This window comes from Taudactylus pleione, unplaced genomic scaffold, assembly GCF_031769625.1.
Source record: "Taudactylus pleione unplaced genomic scaffold, aTauple2 ptg000013l, whole genome shotgun sequence".
Classification (NCBI taxonomy): domain Eukaryota; kingdom Metazoa; phylum Chordata; class Amphibia; order Anura; family Myobatrachidae; genus Taudactylus; species Taudactylus pleione.
In genome coordinates this window covers 5438365-5456606 of record NW_028284416.1, presented here as the reverse complement: position 1 = coordinate 5456606, position 18242 = coordinate 5438365, and the positions used below count along the sequence as shown (strand labels likewise).

Here is an 18242-nt window from a genome sequence, read left to right as displayed (position 1 = left end):
CACTCATCTCTAATATATGTGTGTGTGTGTATATATTTGAGGGAAATAGAGATCCAGAGCAGGGCCGGATTAAGGTTTTTGGGGGCCCCAGGGCAACTAATTCCTGTGGTGGCCCTACCAATAAAATTACAGTATGCCACCCAGTGTTCCTATCATATACATAATGCCACTGTGCCCCTAGTTTGAAAAACAACCCACTCCAGTATGCCACAGTGCCCCCCCCCCCCCCCCAGTATGCCACAAATATTAAAAGTATGCCACAGGGCCCCCATCATTATGAAACCGAGCCCGGTAATCAGGCCCTGATCCAGAGTATTGTCATTGGTGGAGTGGCTGGAGTAGGAATCATTGATGACCCATCTCTGGAAGCATTCCTGTGAAATGACTGCTCAGGGGGATCCTGGGACCATCTAGAGGTGGTAGTGGCAACGCCTCCTGTCTGCTGAAGCCCCACTGCTGTCTTTGGCAAATATGGGCATGCCATCTGTTTTTGCACAATCCTGAGTTCTCCTGGCTCTACAACACATGAAAGGTGCGTTACTGCCGATATGACGGCAGTTGGCTTCTCTGCACAGCATGGATGGAGAGGCGCAAGTCAAATGGTGAGAGATCCATCTATCAGGACGGCATTGGTGACATCACAGGCTACATACACCAATGCTGCACTATATGTGACATCACACTTTGGCTTCTAGATTTGTAGAATTCTGCAGGAGGCCGTTGTATGGAGCAGAGCAGGGCTTTTCAAATACGCCGGCTGGGGGACGACTCTGAGGAGCTGGGTAGGTTCTTATCCAGGTAGTTGGGTTTTTGAGGCCTGTGTTTTACTTCTCACTGTTTTAGGCATCTCCTGTATCAGCAAAGGTCACCCAAACCTGGGTTTCACCCTGCAACTCTGTGGAGGTTCTTGCACCTCCGTTCGCAACAGTGGTACTATCTTTACTAGTAGTTTCTTCAAAGACGTCTTTAATCTATGCAGTAAGGTTACATTGGGCAAATGTCTCTGATGACTCTCCAGCTTTCTTGGCAGATGCCACTGATGTCTATCAGATATCTTCTATATACCTCCTGGAGGTTTTTAGGTTTTGGGGATAAGCATGGTGGTAATATGATAGGAATTTCTGAAACCAGAAGGCCTATTGTGAGTATAAGCGTTAGGATGTTACTTGCTGGACCAGGACGGGTACTGCTGGTGCCCATCCTTCAATGGGTTTCCCAGCTCTACTGCCTGATGCCACCAGGGCAGGGACACAGTGCCTTGGCTGTACAACGATGGAAGCTGTGAGATACAACTTGTCAATTTTCTTGGTCCTGCGTGCTTCCACCAAATGGGTGCGGCTGCGGTGAACGTCTATCACCCTGGAGAAGGTGAACAGGATGTAGGTATGGCTCGTCCAGTATACTAATCAGGGGGGGAGCACTCATTTCTTTTTATTGGATTTTACGTTAGATTTTATTATCATGTATGTGCAACCATAACATGAGATTCTTGACCCTTAATCATGGGGTTGCAATGCTGCAAATCTTTTCATCTAAATTACCATTTGTCATTTCTGGAGGCTGAATAATGCCATTAGACCTGCTTTATGCAGTGCTCAGGGGACCTGACGTGACAGGGATAGACTGCTGATCAGGGAGTATACCGTGATAATGGAAATGGCTGGCGGATGTTGAATCCGTGTCTCCATTGTTACTGGTATATTCCTTGTGTCATCGTTTGCTGAGGTTTTATTTTGGGAAAAAAAATTAGATTTTTTTTTTTCTTCTGGCGATAGGCCATTCTGTTTCGTGTTTTATTTTAAGACTGTTTGCTTTTGGGTACCTTGCGATGCAGTTTTTATCAGTGTGTTCTGCTACCTTAATGACTTTACATGTTTGGGTCGTGCTGGGTCGGCAGCATGTGCAAAGTTTTTTTGCTGAATTTTAGGAGATGATCAGAGTATTATTAGTTGTGGAAAAAAAAAGGAAAAGCTCAATATTCGTTCTGTATGTTTTGGGTATGGATAACTAGGTAATACTGACTTCCCAGTGCTGCATTGGAGAAAATTACATCCCAGACTTTTTATTCTGTTTGAGTCAAAAGATGGCATTTATGCTAGGGTTTGAGTCTTTGCCTGACATTTCTCAGGGTGCTATTTTGGGTTACTCTGAGAGTCAGGAAAATATAAATATGCGCTTGATCTGTGTGTCCTGTATGCTAAAGGAGGATTTGCTGGTTTTGCTGTAAGCTTTTGAGAATTACAGTAGCCATAACCGTGAGTTAGAGTAGCCCAATGGATAATCGTACTCTTTAGTTGTTCACTAATTCTGGCAAATCAGTGGACTTTGAAGCTTTCTCTCAAGGGTGGTGGTGCACCGAGAGGTGGCCCAGCTGGTAGAAGCATTTGTTGAGTAATGAGAAGCCGCTTGAGTTTATTCACCTATTTGTAGGGCTCAAATTGTATTGTGGTTGATCTTTTGAATAGACCGTATGAGAGTGTTTGGTGGGATTAACAACTTGAAGACACTTGAGTCACATTTGGTGGTTCTGCTACTTTGTGTAGATGAAAGAATTTGGTATTGAGGTTTGGTATTGAGCAGGCAGAGATACCCTGCAGAATTCTGGTCCCTGGCGGAGATAGCATAGGTATGGTACTTCGGTTGTAAGAGTCTATACTAATGATTGGTGTGGTTGGGTTGCGTTTTGTTCTCAGAGATATTTGCCAGTTGGGGTTTATATTAAATTGGTGTGAGGAAGGCATGTATGTAAGGTTGTGGGATTGATTTTTGGTTTATCCTCTCCCCCCCCCCCCCTTCAGATTAAAAGGGTCTCCAATATTTCTAAATTAAAGATTTTTTACACAAAGCTATCATTGGATGGTACAGGACCCATATACAAGGGGAAAAGTTTGGGCATAATCGACCAATCCTGAGAAAGTTCCTGTGTGCATTAGTTCAGATATTTTAATGCCATTGTTTTGTACTATAACTGTAGGGTAATTGTTCGTTAGGATGCCCTTCGGGGTGTGGTGGTGTTTGGGGATATGTAGTTGGGATTGGGTAGGTGGGGGGAGTGGGGATGGTGCTGCAATGTATAGTAGGGGTACCTGATCCTACTTGTAGGTTATCGTGATAAGAGATGGGTTATGTGCGCTCCTGGGTAAGGTGTGTGTGTGTGGACAGGGAGGTGGGGGGGGAGGGGTATTGGAGGGGGTGGGTGGTCAGTGTGCGTTGTGGTAAGGTATAAAGAACACACAGTAGGCTGGGTGAGTGAGTAAAGGTGATAGAATTTATTCGTGTTAATTGTGTTGATACTAGTTCCTTCTTTTGATTGGAGGCACAGTGCTTCTCGGGGAGTCGTTGCATCTCTGGATTGTTCGTGGGGGCGTGCTGCCCAATGGGGGTGAACAGGTGCAGTCCATAGTTTGGGAGATGAGTAAACCCTTTGAGGGGGCTCCTTGACATGCGATCCTTACTACTGCATGTTCCCTTTCGTGACCTTTGGCCTACGGACTTGAGAACCGGGATTCCCGGTTGTGGTGGTCGAGGGTTGTCCCCAGTTGCGGCGTTCCGCACTGCTGAGGAGGGATGATGCTTACCTACCGGTAGGTGCCCAAAGTCTGTGGCAGAGAGCGGCTCTCTCAAGTCCATTTGGGGCCAAATTGTCTGTTCAGCTGACATGGATCGTCTACGTGCTCGTGGGTGCAAGGCAGTGATTGTCGTGCTGGATGTGTGCGGTCGACCTTGTGCAGGTGAGAAGCTGTCCGCGTGAGATGGTAGTCACTGCGGCATGTGTGGTGTGCCGGCTGGCCGTGCTCGACCCAGCAAGCCTGATGGGGAGTATGCACGCGGTGATGTGGTCTGGGCCGCGTGTGCTGCACGGGTGTGGCAGGGGGCACAGCCGATGGTGAGAGATGTGGGTGTCCGGTGTGTGTGCTGCGGCCGCCCGAACGTTGACCTGGGTGTCGCTGGTGGTTGCGGGCGGGCGGGTGGTTTGGCAGTGAGAGTTCAGTGTTGGTTCTTTACTTGTTAGGTGCAGAAATCACCAACGCATTTCGGCCCATTTGCCTTTCTCAATAGTTACTGAGCTGTAGTGAGGGCTGGCTTTTTATGAGCGGAGTGTTGGACTGCTGGTTCTTCATGTGGCATCGATGGGCCAATCAGGGAGCAGATGAGAGTGGTGTAATGGAATAGTGATTGGTGCGGGCGGGGGTGGCAGATGTCCAATGGGATGGTATAGGTGTGTGGGCGTGTGTGAGGCTGCTGGAAACTGGTTACCAGCTTGTGTATGTGTGTACGGAGGTGAGGCTGGCTGGGTGGCGTAACGTATTGTGTTTTGGAGGGGTGGCAATGTGTGTGGTTGCATGAGTGTGGGTATCGGTGGGTCTGTGGGGATGGGTTGGTTGCGTGATCGGGGTGGGGTGCACCCATCTCCCAAACTGTGAACTGCACCTGTTCACCCCCATTTGGCAGCACGCCCCCACGAACAATCGAGAGACGCAACGATTCCCCAAGGAGCACTGTGCCTCCAACCGAAAGCAGGAACTAGTATCAACACAATTGACACAAATAAATTCTATCACCTCTACTCACTTACCCACCCAACTGTGTGTTCTTTATACCTTACCACAACACACCCACCACAATACACACTGACCGCCCACCCCCTCCAATTCCCCTCCCTCTCTCCCCCCCCCTCCCTGTCCACACACACATTACCCAGGAGCGCACCTAACCCATCTCTTATATTGTTTTGTAAAAGGCAGCACTTTGAGTAACATTGTTCGGTGCTCTTAAGCATACCTATACAATCATCGGGCCGTTCATCCAATATCGAGAGAACGATCGTTGGATTGTATAGGTGTGGACGCTGTCCCGATGCAGGAGCGTTAGCCGATAAATGGCTTTTAACACTCCTGCAACAGTGGTTTCATCTTATGTACTGTTTAATATTAATCGGTTCGACCTCCCGATCTCATCGAAGCCCATACACACTGTGCTATGTCTGCACGGTGTGTACGTGGCTGACAGGGGGGTCACACTGGGGACAGACTGCATTGCTGATCGGGACAGTTTTACCAGATCAGCCTGCAATTGAAGAAGTGTGTACCCAGCTTAAAAGCTGCTTGTGTGTCAATTGAAGTGGTGGAGATTTAATGAAAGTGGAATTTTTTTTTTTTTGGTCAGGTCAATGTAGTGAGAAACAACTAGGTAAGGGTGCCTTGGTTTCTTTGTCCTTTGCAAGGTGGGGATAGTATATGTCCAGTTGCCTTTTGTGGTTGTGATGAACAGGAGGGACCTAGCAATTTTCTTTGGAGTTATCTGATGTCTGTATGCCTTATTGATTGTCAATCAGCGCAATCTGGTTTTTATAGGGATCATGGTGTGCATGGAACTGAAATGGATCAATATAGAATTGCATCAATCCAATCATTTTTCTTGTTCTGGCTATAAAGAGGCCTCTACGGCCAGTTAGTGGAAAAACCAGGGCAATTAAAGTGGTATAATTCCCTAGACATGACAATTAAGTGTGAAGTGGGGAAGAAGACGGGCAGTGTACGTTTGGCTAAGGGAAGTACTGGTGCCTTAGGCAGTTGTTAGCTGTAGGTCTATGACCTCCCAGGTTTGATAGGGGATCAGTAACTCAATTTAGAATGAGCTTAGCCATAGGTATTATTTGAAATATACAAGTGGAACTAGCCACCTGGACGGGACCTCCAATATGTTATATTATGTGTTCTGCTTGCTTGTAGTCAGTGTTAATTGCATGTTATTTATATGTATGTTACATACAGTAATAGTTTTTTAAACTAGACTTGTATGTTTCTTTAAGTGGGAAAGGAGGATGGATGAATGTCAAGGATCAGGAGGGGACATGGGTGTAGTGACTGGAGAGGACAGGCTGTGTGTGTGTAGTGACTGGAGAGGACAGGCTGTGTGTGTGTAGTGACTGGAGAGGACAGGCTGTGTGTGTGTAGTGACTGGAGAGGACAGGCTGTGTGTGTGTGTGTGTGTAGTGACTGGAGAGGACAGGCTGTGTGTGTGTGTGTAGTGACTGGAGAGGACAGGCTGTGTGTGTGTGTAGTGACTGGAGAGGACAAGCTGTGTTTGAAGTGACTGGAGAGGACAGGCTGTGTGTGTGTAGTGACTGGAGAGGACAGGCTGTGTGTGTGTGTGTGTGTAGTGACTGGAGAGGACAGGCTGTGTGCGTGTAGTGACTGGAGAGGACAGGCTGTGTGTGTAGTGACTGGAGAAGACAGGCTGTGTGTGTGTGTGTGTAGTGACTGGAGAGGACAGGCTGTGTGTGTGTGTGTGTAGTGACTGGAGAGGACAGGCTGTGTGTGTGTGTAGTGACTGGAGAGGACAGGCTGTGTGTGTAGTGACTGGAGAGGACAGGCTGTGTGTGTGTGTAGTGACTGGAGGGGACAGGCTGTGTGTGTAGTGACTGGAGAGGACAGGCTGTGTGTGTGTGTGTGTAGTGACTGGAGGGGACAGGCTGTGTGTGTAGTGACTGGAGAGGACAGGGTGTGTGTGTAGTGACTGGAGAGGACAGGCTGTGTGTGTAGTGACTGGAGGGGACAGGCTGTGTGTGTGTGTGTAGTGACTGGAGAGGACAGGCTGTGTGTGTGTGTGTGTAGTGACTGGAGAGGACAGGCTGTGTGTGTAGTGACTGGAGAGGACAGGCTGTGTGTGTGTAGTGACTGGAGAGGACAGGCTGTGAGTGTGCGTAGTGACTGGAGAGGACAGGCTGTGTGTGTAGTGACTGGAGGGTACAGGCTATGTGTGTAGTGACTGGAGAGGACAGGCTGTGTGTGTAGTGACTGGAGAGGACAGGCTGTGTGTGTAGTGACTGGAGGGGACAGGCTGTGTGTATGTAGTGACTGGAGAGGACAGGCTGTGTGTGTGTAGTGACTGGAGAGGACAGGCTGTGTGTGTAGTGACTGGAGAGGACAGGCTGTGTGTGTGTGTAGTGACTGGAGAGGACAGGGTGTGTGTGTAGAGACTGGAGGGTACAGGCTGTGTGTGTAGTGACTGGAGAGGACAGGCTGTGTGTGTGTGTAGTGACTGGAGGGGACAGGCTGTGTGTGTAGTGACTGGAGAGGACAGGCTGTGTGTGTGTGTGTGTAGTGACTGGAGGGGACAGGCTGTGTGTGTAGTGACTGGAGAGGATAGGCTGTGTGTGTGTAGTGACTGGAGAGGACAGGCTCTGTGTGTGTAGTGACTGGAGAGGACAGGCTGTGTGTGTGTAGTGACTGGAGAGGACAGGGTGTGTGTGTAGTGACTGGAGAGGACAGGCTGTGTGTGTGTAGTGACTGGAGAGGACAGGCTGTGTGTGTATGTGTAGTGACTGGAGAGGACAGGCTGTGTGTGTGTGTATTGACTGGAGAGGACCGGCTGTGTGTGTGTGTGTGTAGTGACTGGAGGGGACAGGCTGTGTGTGTAGTGACTGGAGAGGACAGTCTGTGTGTGTGTGTAGTGACTGGAGAGGACAGTCTGTGTGTGTGTGTGTGTGTGTGTGTGTAGTGACTGGAGAGGACAGGCTGTGTGTGTGTGTAGTGACTGGAGAGGACAGGGTGTGTGTGTAGAGACTGGAGGGTACAGGCTGTGTGTGTAGTGACTGGAGAGGACAGGCTGTGTGTGTGTGTAGTGACTGGAGGGGACAGGCTGTGTGTGTAGTGACTGGAGAGGACAGGCTCTGTGTGTGTAGTGACTGGAGAGGACAGGCTGTGTGTGTGTAGTGACTGGAGAGGACAGGCTGTGTGTGTAGTGACTGGAGGGGACAGGCTGTGTGTGTGTGTGTAGTGACTGGAGAGGACAGGCTGTGTGTGTAGTGACTGGAGAGGACAGGCTGTGTGTGTGTAGTGACTGGAGAGGACAGGCTGTGAGTGTGTGTAGTGACTGGAGGGGACAAGCTGTGTGCGTAGTGACTGGAGAGGACAGGCTGTGTGCGTAGTGACTGGAGAGGACAGTCTGTGTGTGTAGTGACTGGAGGGTACAGGCTATGTGTGTAGTGACTGGAGAGGACAGGCTGTGTGTGTAGTGACTGGAGAGGACAGGCTGTGTGTGTAGTGACTGGAGAGGACAGGCTGTGTGTGTAGTGACTGGAGGGGACAGGCTGTGTGTATGTAGTGACTGGAGAGGACAGGCTGTGTGTGTGTAGTGACTGGAGAGGACAGGCTGTGTGTGTAGTGACTGGAGAGGACAGGCTGTGTGTGTGTGTAGTGACTGGAGGGGACAGGCTGTGTGTGTAGTGACTGGAGAGGATAGGCTGTGTGTGTGTAGTGACTGGAGAGGACAGGCTCTGTGTGTGTAGTGACTGGAGAGGACAGGCTGTGTGTGTGTGTGTAGTGACTGGAGAGGACAGGGTGTGTGTGTAGTGACTGGAGAGGACAGGCTGTGTGTGTGTAGTGACTGGAGAGGACAGGCTGTGTGTGTATGTGTAGTGACTGGAGAGGACCGGCTGTGTGTGTGTGTGTGTGTGGTGACTGGAGGGGACAGGCTGTGTGTGTAGTGACTGGAGAGGACAGTCTGTGTGTGTGTGTAGTGACTGGAGAGGACAGTCTGTGTGTGTGTGTGTGTGTGTGTGTAGTGACTGGAGAGGACAGGCTGTGTGTGTGTAGTGACTGGAGAGGACAGGCTGTGTGTGTGTAGTGACTGGAGAGGACAGGCTGTGTGTGTATGTGTAGTGACTGGAGAGGACAGGCTGTGTGTGTGTGTAATGACTGGAGAGGACAGGCTGTGTGTGTGTGTGTAGTGACTGGAGAGGACAGGGTGTGAATGTAGTGACTGGAGAGGACAGGCTGTGTGTGTGTGTGTGTGTGTGTAGTGACTGGAGGGGACAGGCTGTGTGTGTAGTGACTGGAGAGGATAGGCTGTGTGTGTGTAGTGACTGGAGGGGACAGGCTGTGTGTGTGTAGTGACTGGAGAGGACAGGCTGTGTGTGTGTAGTGACTGGAGAGGACAGGGTGTGTGTGTAGTGACTGGAGAGGACAGGCTGTGTGTGTGTAGTGACTGGAGAGGACAGTGTGTGTGTAATGACTGGAGAGGACAGGCTGTGTGTGTGTGTGTAGTGACTGGAGAGTACAGGCTGGGGTGTGTGTAGTGACTGGAGAGGACAGGCTGTGTGTGTATGTGTAGTGACTGGAGAGGACAGGCTGTGTGTGTGTGTAGTGACTGCAGAGGACAGGCTGTGTGTGTATGTGTAGTGACTGGAGAGGACAGACTGTGTGTGTGTGTGTGTGTGTAGTGACTGGAGGGGACAGGCTGTGTGTGTAGTGACTGGAGAGGATAGGCTGTGTGTGTGTAGTGACTGGAGAGGACAGGCTGTGTGTGTGTAGTGACTGGAGAGGACAGTCTGTGTGTGTGTGTAGTGACTGGAGAGGACAGGCTGTGTGTGTAGTGACTGGAGAGGACAGGCTGTGTGTGTGTAGTGACTGGAGAGGACAGGCTGTGTGTGTGTAGTGACTGGAGAGGACAGGTTGTGTGTGTGTGTAGTGACTGGAGGGGACAGGCTGTGTGTGTAGTGACTGGAGAGGATAGGCTGTGTGTGTGTAGTGACTGGAGAGGACAGGCTGTGTGTTTGTGTAGTCACTGGAGAGGACAGGCTGTGTGTGTAGTAACTGGAGAGGACAGGCTGTGTGTGTGTAGTGACTGGAGAGGACAGTCTGTGTGTGTGTGTAGTGACTGGAGAGGACAGGCTGTGTGTGTGTGTGTTTGTGTGTGTAGTGACTGGAGGGGACAGGCTGTGTGTGTAGTGACTGGAGAGGACAGGCTGTGTGTGTGTGTAGTGACTGGAGAGGACAGGGTGTGTGTGTAGTGACTGGAGAGGACAGGCTGTGTGTGTAGTGACTGGAGAGGACAGGCTGTGTGTGTATGTGTAGTGACTGGAGAGGACAGGCTGTGTGTGTATGTGTAGTGACTGGAGAGGACAGGCTGTGTGTGTGTGTGTGTGTGTGTGTAGTGACTGGAGAGGACAGGCTGTGTGTGTGTGTAGTGACTGGAGAGGACAGGGTGTGAATGTAGTGACTGGAGAGGACAGGCTGTGTGTGTAGTGACTGGAGAGGACAGGCTGTGTGTGTAGTGACTGGAGAGGACAGGCTGTGTGTGAATGTGTAGTGACTGGAGAGGACAGGCTATGTGTGTGTGTGTAGTGACTGGAGAGGACAGGGTGTGAATGTAGTGACTGGAGAGGACAGGCTGTGTGTGTATGTGTAGTGACTGGTGAGGACAGGCTATGTGTGTGTAGTGACTGGAGAGGACAGGCTGTGTGTGTAGTGACTGGAGAGGACAGGCTGTGTGTGTAGTGACTGGTGAGGACGGGCTATGTGTGTGTAGTGACTGGAGAGGACAGGCTGTGTGTGTGTAGTGACTGGAGAGGACAGGCTGTGTGTGTAGTGACTGGAGAGGACAGGCTGTGTGTGTAGTGACTGGTGAGGACGGGCTTTGTGTGTAGGGACATAAGGACACATTTGTGAAAAATAAAACCTCGGGGCACCTCCAAAGAGTGTATTGCGCTTTGTAAATGATACCCAATGTGTCCTGTGCCTGGAAGAGTGACTCTGTGTTTGCATACTGATTGAAGTGGACAGATATTTCAACCAGAGTTTTAGGGAATTGCCTCTTATCTTGCAGAGCCACAGGAGGGGACGTCTTTGACTGGATCCTGGAGCAAGGCTATTACTCTGAGAAAGATGCCAGTAATGTGATTCGCCAGGTGCTGGAGGCTGTATCCTATTTACACAACCTCCACATTATTCATCGGAACCTAAAGGTATCAGGAGAGTGGGGAACTGATGCTGTAGATAATTGGTGAGAGATACTGAAATAGGGTGATGTTATATTAGCTAAGGGGTCAGAGCGTGCCAACAATTGTTTTTTAAATTATTTTGGTACAAGTTACACTGGGCCTGAGTGAGAGATTTACGCTAATGCAAATGCAACGGCATTCTCTTACTGGCCGCAGTTTCTAAAATATGCTGATGCCTTCCAAAGCCTCCCTGAGCATAGGGACGTCTACTGCTGGCTACTCATATCCATCTGACGACTTACAACAGCGCAAACATCGGTAACATCGACGCACATCGGGCAGCCACGCTTACCAGCCGCAAACACTTCAGCTCTCCTGACATGCAGAGAGCTCTCACGCTGCACAGGAGATTGCAAGAGCTGATTTATGCACGCCCATGAAACGACGATTGGTCAGACAGACTTGTGTTTGCCTAGCCACCCCCTCGTTACCTCCCCCAAGCGGTGACCGCCTGCACTCACTTTGCGAATGGATCCTCTGTGTGGCCATAATCGCACAACTGCTACGCGTGCGCAGTGCAGATGACATGTATGCGCAATGGCAAACAATCGCTTGATCTGCGTGAAAAATCGGAATTGCGCACGTCTCTTATTCAGGCCCACTATGCGGAGCCCTGGTATTTGAAATTTTTAAAAATGTATCTCTGACTTTTCTAAGTGATGGGTTAAGTGAAGTCAATTGGCAGATGAGGGTTGGAAAAGTAATTATGTACATTGGTCTGATAGAAATGGGAATAATCAACTCTGAGCATGGCTGAATGTGATACGGGTCTTCGGCAAAGGAGCAGTGGATACAGTTGGGGGTAAGATATGATGCTGTGTAGGGCTTTGGTGGAAGTTGGGTTAAGCAAATCATCAGGACGCCGGTCGAGGCGATACTGAAGCTTTGTTCAAGAAGTTAGGACTTTGGGGGTGAGAGATACAGTGACATGTAGGACTCTGGTAAGCATAGGGTTAATCAATGCTATGAAAGACCAGTGGGTGGGGGACCCAGTGTGTGAAGTGGGACATGTCACATTCAATCAATTGTTAATGGAGACAAGGGTTGCGATGTCTGGTAGGCATGGGGTTAAGCAATGCTTTGTAGAATTCAGGTTGATGTTATACTGTGTAGGTTTGGCAAAGTGATGGTTACGGGTGAGATAGGTGAAGCCGGGGGCTGCTGTAAACATTCCTCAGCAATGCTACTGTTTAAAGCTCTGGGATAGAAGAGTAAGAGATGTGGGGAGGATGACCATGTACAAGCAGATTCTATAATGCTGCCTTTACGTGGTTCTGTTTCCCCCAGCTGGAGAATCTCATGTATTACAATCAGAATAACCACTCCAAGGTCGTCCTGCGAGATTTCTACCTGTCATGTTTTGAGAGCGGAGAAATTACTGAGCCTTGCGGGACCCCCGAGTACTTGGGTAAGTAGCAGAGAGATGCGAATAGGAACCTAGCAGACGATGAGATTACCTCTCAGCTGATGGCATAGGCTTCGCGTCAGACTTTTTGAATTATCTCACAACCCTCGGGATGTTCTGATAGCAGTATTCATTTTGTTTTCCTTGCCAGCGCCCGAGGTGGTATCCCGGCACAGATACGGGCGCCCTGTTGACTGTTGGGCAGTTGGCGTGGTTATGTTTATACTGTGAGTAGCAGGGCGTATGGTACGACACTAATTAGCTTCCTTCAAAAAATGTCCAACCTCTTCACCCCCCTCTTCTTCCTTCAGACTATCCGGGAACCCTCCTTTCTACGATGAGAACGAGGAAGAAAACGACGAGAGCCACAACAGGAAAATCTTTAGAAAAATTCTGGCCGGAGAATACGAGTTTGATTCTCCATATTGGGACGTCATCTCCGCCTCAGGTACGTGCGCAATCTCAAGGTGAACAGCGGCTGAAGATGCTAGAGCAGGGTAACACCCTAACCAAAATGCTACAATAGGACTAAAGCCAAGCGAGCCATTTTGACGACCGTACTGTACAGGGACGTTTGACGTCCCCGCTGCGCTGACAAGGGCGTTGAATCCTCCACTGTCAAATTAAAGCGGATGGTATAACACTTACTGTGCTAGGGTCTCTCTCTCCTTGTTTCATAACGATACTTTGTCAGACTGCAGGGTTTGTTAATGAGATCACCTCAACCATCCTCTTCGTTGTCTTGCGTTTGAATCAAAATAGATCATGTTTCAAAAGAATATATCTTTCTGACAGCGAAAGATCTTGTGTCCCGTTTGATGGAGATGGACCAGGAGCAGAGAATCACTGCACAAGACGCCCTAGGGCACATCTGGTAAGCGCTCAGGCCAAACACCGCACAAATGATCTCTGAGATACTGAAAAGAACCTAGACTTCAAATGCATCACCATTTCAATTGCTGTGCACGGCGGAATGGTAAGTGAGCACAAGGTTTTTGCTCTGGCGTACAGCTCGCCACCTACCACATTTTGGGCCTGATTCAGAGCCACTCGTAAGCGGCAGCTCGGTCGCTCCGAGCGATGTTTGGCCAACTGCGCATGCGTACGGATCGTTATGCGCATGCGCGAACCATTCAGTGCGGTCGAAATTCATGTGCTCACAAAATAGCGAATGCCTGATAATTTGAGTGACAGAATGAGGCGTATGTGGGTGGTAACGGGGGAAGGTGCTTGAAAACGGGGAGTGGAAATCAGAACGTAGGCGTGCTTAAAGGTCAAAACGGGCGTTTTATGGGTGTGCATAATTAAAACAGCAGCATCATTAACCACGTCACTGGGTTATTTTATAGCCAGAACTGCTCGCAAAATTGTGGTAGCAAAAACCGACCACAAGAATAGCGAGCAGTTCATATCCTGTTCGATGTACTCGATTAATCTAATAAATAGCAGACATGACGTAGGATGCGAGCGGCCAGGGGGCGTAGTTTCCCAAAAAACGACCGCAAGTTTTGTTAGCTCGTTCAGACCTAGAGGCGTGAACAGACCGCAAACAGCGAACGGTTCATTTGAATAGCCACCCCTATTTTCAGGACGAGCGAGCGCTAATTGCGTCCGGCTCTGAATGAGGGCCTTTATTCCATGCCAAAGTTTATCGTTACCATGCAATCTGTCAGCTTCAGTGTATCAACGAGTTTTCTTGCAATCTGCCATGTTTTGTGACTTGCAGGATTTCAGGAAATGCCGCTTCGGAGAGGAATCTTAAAGAAGGTGTTTGCGCCCAAATTGAAAAGAACTTTGCTAAAGCCAAATGGAGGGTGAGTGACACTGCGGCATGTGTGGTGTTATAATTGTGCGGCGTCAGAATTGTGTAGCGTTAAGCCAATAGCCACAATGGGCTGAGTGTTGTTTTTTTTTTTACCGATCACAGAAAGCCATCCGAGTTACCACATTCATGCAGCGACTTCGAGCTCCGGAAGGCACTGCCGGGCGCCTCCCAGTAACCCCGCGATCTTCCATGAGCGTGTCGCACGAGGTCACGGTGGAAGCCTGCCCTTCTCCACAATCCTCCCCTTCCGAACTCAGTATTCCAAAAGCCGACTGGAATCCGAACAGAAGCCTGCAAACTTCTGAAAGCGGAGGACATTTATCTGGGCAACCAGAGCAGGGTGGGCCTTAGTGCCTACTCGTACTACCCTGAAACCAAAACAATGTCCACTCAAAGGCATGTGTCTTGCTTGCGAAACCAAAAGCTGGCACCTCTACCACAGACATTTGTTAAAAAACAAAACAAAAAAAAACCAATACATGACTTGGGCAGAGATTAGACCATGCGGTTGGGGATAAATGACCTAGCAAAATAAGTTATTTAAGGGGACCATTGATGATGCTTCAGGTATAAGTAACCTGACATGAGAGGACAGAACTTTCAATTGGATCAAGTGAGACTGACGCCAGACCAGAAATTACCTGCAATGTATTATTTTTTTGTTCCTGGTCAAATATTTTATAAATAAATGTCCGACAAGAACATTAGTCCCTCAAAATAGAAAACACAGTGACCTTTCACTAACAAACGGGGCACCTACCCAAAACTGAAGTTATAGGGTCTCCGGCAGACCTTCTGTACATGCTCCTGGGTGGGTGACCTACTGCATGCCATATGCATGTTTACACGTTTTAGTTTGAAGTGTATTACCCTTACTCTGCCACAGAGGCCGGTACCCTGGCAGTAAGGAGATTAAACCAATAAAATAAGATGAATAACCTACTGCCATTTGTGCATCTTTCCAGCTCCCGAAAGGCTCTCTTGTAAAGGTGATTCACAGTTATTTCACAGCTTCCTGATGGTTTTATTGATAAATGTCTAATTTAGAGCTGGATCTAGGTAAATGGCTGCGCCGAATCCCACTGGGAGAGAAAAATCACTGTTCTAGGCGGTTTCCATTGACAGCAAACGTTCCAATTAGCCCTTTCCCATAGACGTTTTTAAATAAGGTATTATTACCAAATGTATAATGTTTAGCAAATCTAAATGCAGATCCAATTAGGTCTCTGCTATGTGTCCTCAGGCACCCCTGTAAGTTGCTATTAGTGTGTAGCTGGGACAGTCAACCACAGTACATGCAATGAAAATCATTGCTCAGGAAACTGACGGCCAAAGATGTAACTGCGCTGTAAAGCAAAGCGTGGCCGGCAGAGGACCAATATTACCCGCTAAATGGTTACCTTACTTTGCAGGGGCACAGATTCGTGTCAATCACTGGCCAATTCCAATCGGAACACATTTCCCTCCTAATGTTTTTAATGCATTAGAGTAGTGGTTTTACAGGGGTGCCACAGGTAGGTGGCCCAGGACCAAATCAAAATAATTTATGGTCAATCTGATAGTCAAAACCAGTACTGGTGGCTGCCAGTCTCAAGAAAGTTTGGGAACCACTGCATTAGAGGCTTAGGCGACCAGCGACTCGCCAGCTTGCACATAGGGCCTGATCCAGCACGGATCGCAATTGCGATGGCAGCTCCGTAAGCGCACGCAGTGCCGCTACGAAAATATGGTAATGTCTGCCACCGCTCAGCTAGCATAGAGACGCCCACTTCTGCTTTCTCACATCCGTAACACCTCGCAGTCCAGCGTTTACATCGAAGTACATCGGGCTGTCACGCACAGTTAGCTCTGACCTGTCTCAGAAATTGCAAGTCTCGTCGCACACGCAGTGGGTACGACGTTGCAGTGGCTAATTTATGCACGCCCACGCAACGGCGTTCAAACGGACAGGCAGGCCTGCGTTTCTCCGACCACTCCCCCGTCACCACCCCCAAACGCTGATGTCCCGTCACTCACTCTGCGATGGCTTTCTATGTGCGTACGTGATCGCAGTGCGATTGCAATGCTGTCGTTGAGCACTCGCACTGCATGCGCAATACGCACCATCGACCGAACTGCAATTGCGATCCATGCAGAATCAGGCCCATAGTCCTTTAAAGTCGTCTGAAAGTGGATGATCGTTTAGGCAGAAGAGGACCAACTGATATCTTATTTTCAATGTTATGTGAATGAACAATACCTGAGTCCTTTTTATCAACAGCAACAGTTTAGTGTGACCCCGTTGAGTTGTGTTAGACCAGGACTCCTCAACCGATAGGTCAAAATTGTTTCTAGATTCATAAAAATTGATGTTCAGTTTAGCTCTAGGAGTTATAACCAGACTCAGAATTTAGCCAAATAGAACATCAAGTTCTAGTCCTTCATTGAGACTCATGGAGCTCAGTGCTCGATGATAGAAAAAGCTCTGCCCTCTGTGGCTCCCAACCTCTACCCTCAAGTTTTCCCAATAGGTCATGTTTTGAGGATTTCTGTCTGTGGAAGCTGGTGGGATAATTACTGACCCAGCAAAATAGATTAACTCACCTGTGGATGATTAAAGATATCCACAAAACATGACCTGCTGGTGGTAATTGAGGACTGGAGTTGAGAACCCTTGCTCTAGAGGTCTATGGGGTCCACAGATTAAATGCACTGAGCCCCCTGAATGGTAATGAAGGACTAGACCTCAATTAAGTTATTCACCTAAAACGTAGCTCTGGCCCTAACTCCTGTATAGTAACATCTGAGAGATTTGGTTGCTAAAACTAACATTTTTTTTTTTTTTTTTTTTATAAAACTGCCTTAAATAGTTGGTGCATATGCATACCTATTTTACTAAATATATCACTCTCACCATCCGTTGGCTGTATATGGTTCTTTCTCTTCTCGTACCTGGCAAATACAAAACAGGTCAGTCACTGTCTGGCATAAAGGAGTTTTTGAATAGCTGCCACCATTGAGGGGGTCTCCCTAAATCCACCTAAAAAAAAAAAAAAAATCAAATCTAAATATTACCTACTTTTAAATTTGTAACCGTTTAAATCATTCTTCTGTTATTCAAAATGTAGATACTATAATTTTCATTCAGAAGTGGTTTAAGGGTGCAAACCTACAAATATATATATTTTAAAAATGTATTTACAGGAAGGTTTGTACCTATTAATTAAGGGAAGGCGACGGATGGATTCCCGACTGTCTAATCCCGGCAAGGGGTTAAATGACGCCTGTCACTTTACCTACACCGGGAGCCCGACACACGGCTTACCGATCGAAGGTATCCCGGGCCGGACAGCCGTCAGGGGGGTGTGTGTGGGGGGTTTAGGGTTCCAAGGGGGGACTTAGGGTGAGGCACCCCCCCGGGAGTTTAGGGTTAGGTGGCGGGGAAGGGAGGGTTAGGATTAGGCACCCCTCTGGGGGACTTAGGTTTAGGTGGCGGGGAAGGGGGGGGTTAGGTTTAGGCACCCTTAAGGGAGGGTTAGTTAGGGGGTAGAATAGGTTAGGAAGTACTTACCTTGGGACGATCGGGATTTTCACTATTGCCGGGATGCCGCTGTCGGGATTTGAACCGCCGGCCATGCGGATGGCGGTCAATCATACTAAATCCAAAAATTAAGCAGAGTTTGAGATATTTTATGATTGATATGGCTGCCCCAGCACAACAGCCTCATACGTGGAGACCTATGGTTTTTGCTTCTTCCCAAAAGAATGCTGCCTGATGTCTGGGTCAGAGCCAGTCAATCACTGGGCTCCTTGCTGGTCATGTGATGGCAGAGCACATGGAGAGGGAGGTGTGTCTGTTGACAAGTGTTACTTACCAAAATCTCCTCACTCGCTACATCATAGTATCATGTGACTGTGGCTGCCATGGTAATCACATGATACTGAGCAAATCTATTACTGGTAGTTACTTGAATCGTGGCACTAAGGAAAAGAACAACAAAACCGTTTCTTACCGGGAGCCAGCAATAACCATACATCATTTTTACAGGGAAGATACTCGGGGAAGCCATTTTGTTATAATATCTCCTAGATATCTTTTTTGTTACAGTCTCTCTTAGATATCTAGTTATATAGTTACAGTGTAAACTTTCAGGCCACTAAAGCAAGATTTTGTGCTTGGAAAGTGTTGAATATACCAATGTCGCACTTTTCTTGACTGAATGTAAATTTACCAGCGTTTAGTCAAG

The 18242-nt window shown here is 48.4% G+C and overlaps 1 protein-coding gene across 2 annotated transcripts in view; it reads left to right on the top strand.

Annotated features, from left to right (window-relative positions):
• LOC148542372 (caM kinase-like vesicle-associated protein) overlaps positions 1–14942 on the top strand; it is an 86293-nt gene extending 71351 nt beyond the window's left edge. For both annotated transcript variants that reach the window (XM_088469286.1, XM_088469278.1), the window contains exons 5-11: positions 10612–10750; positions 12074–12194; positions 12343–12418; positions 12503–12639; positions 12987–13065; positions 13918–14005; positions 14119–14942. In XM_088469286.1, coding sequence (XP_088325412.1) covers positions 10612–10750; positions 12074–12194; positions 12343–12418; positions 12503–12639; positions 12987–13065; positions 13918–14005; positions 14119–14367 — 889 coding nt within the window. In that variant the 3' untranslated portion in view covers positions 14368–14942. The remainder of the gene's footprint in view (positions 1–10611; positions 10751–12073; positions 12195–12342; positions 12419–12502; positions 12640–12986; positions 13066–13917; positions 14006–14118) is intronic.
• Positions 14943–18242: the final 3300 nt, after the last annotated feature.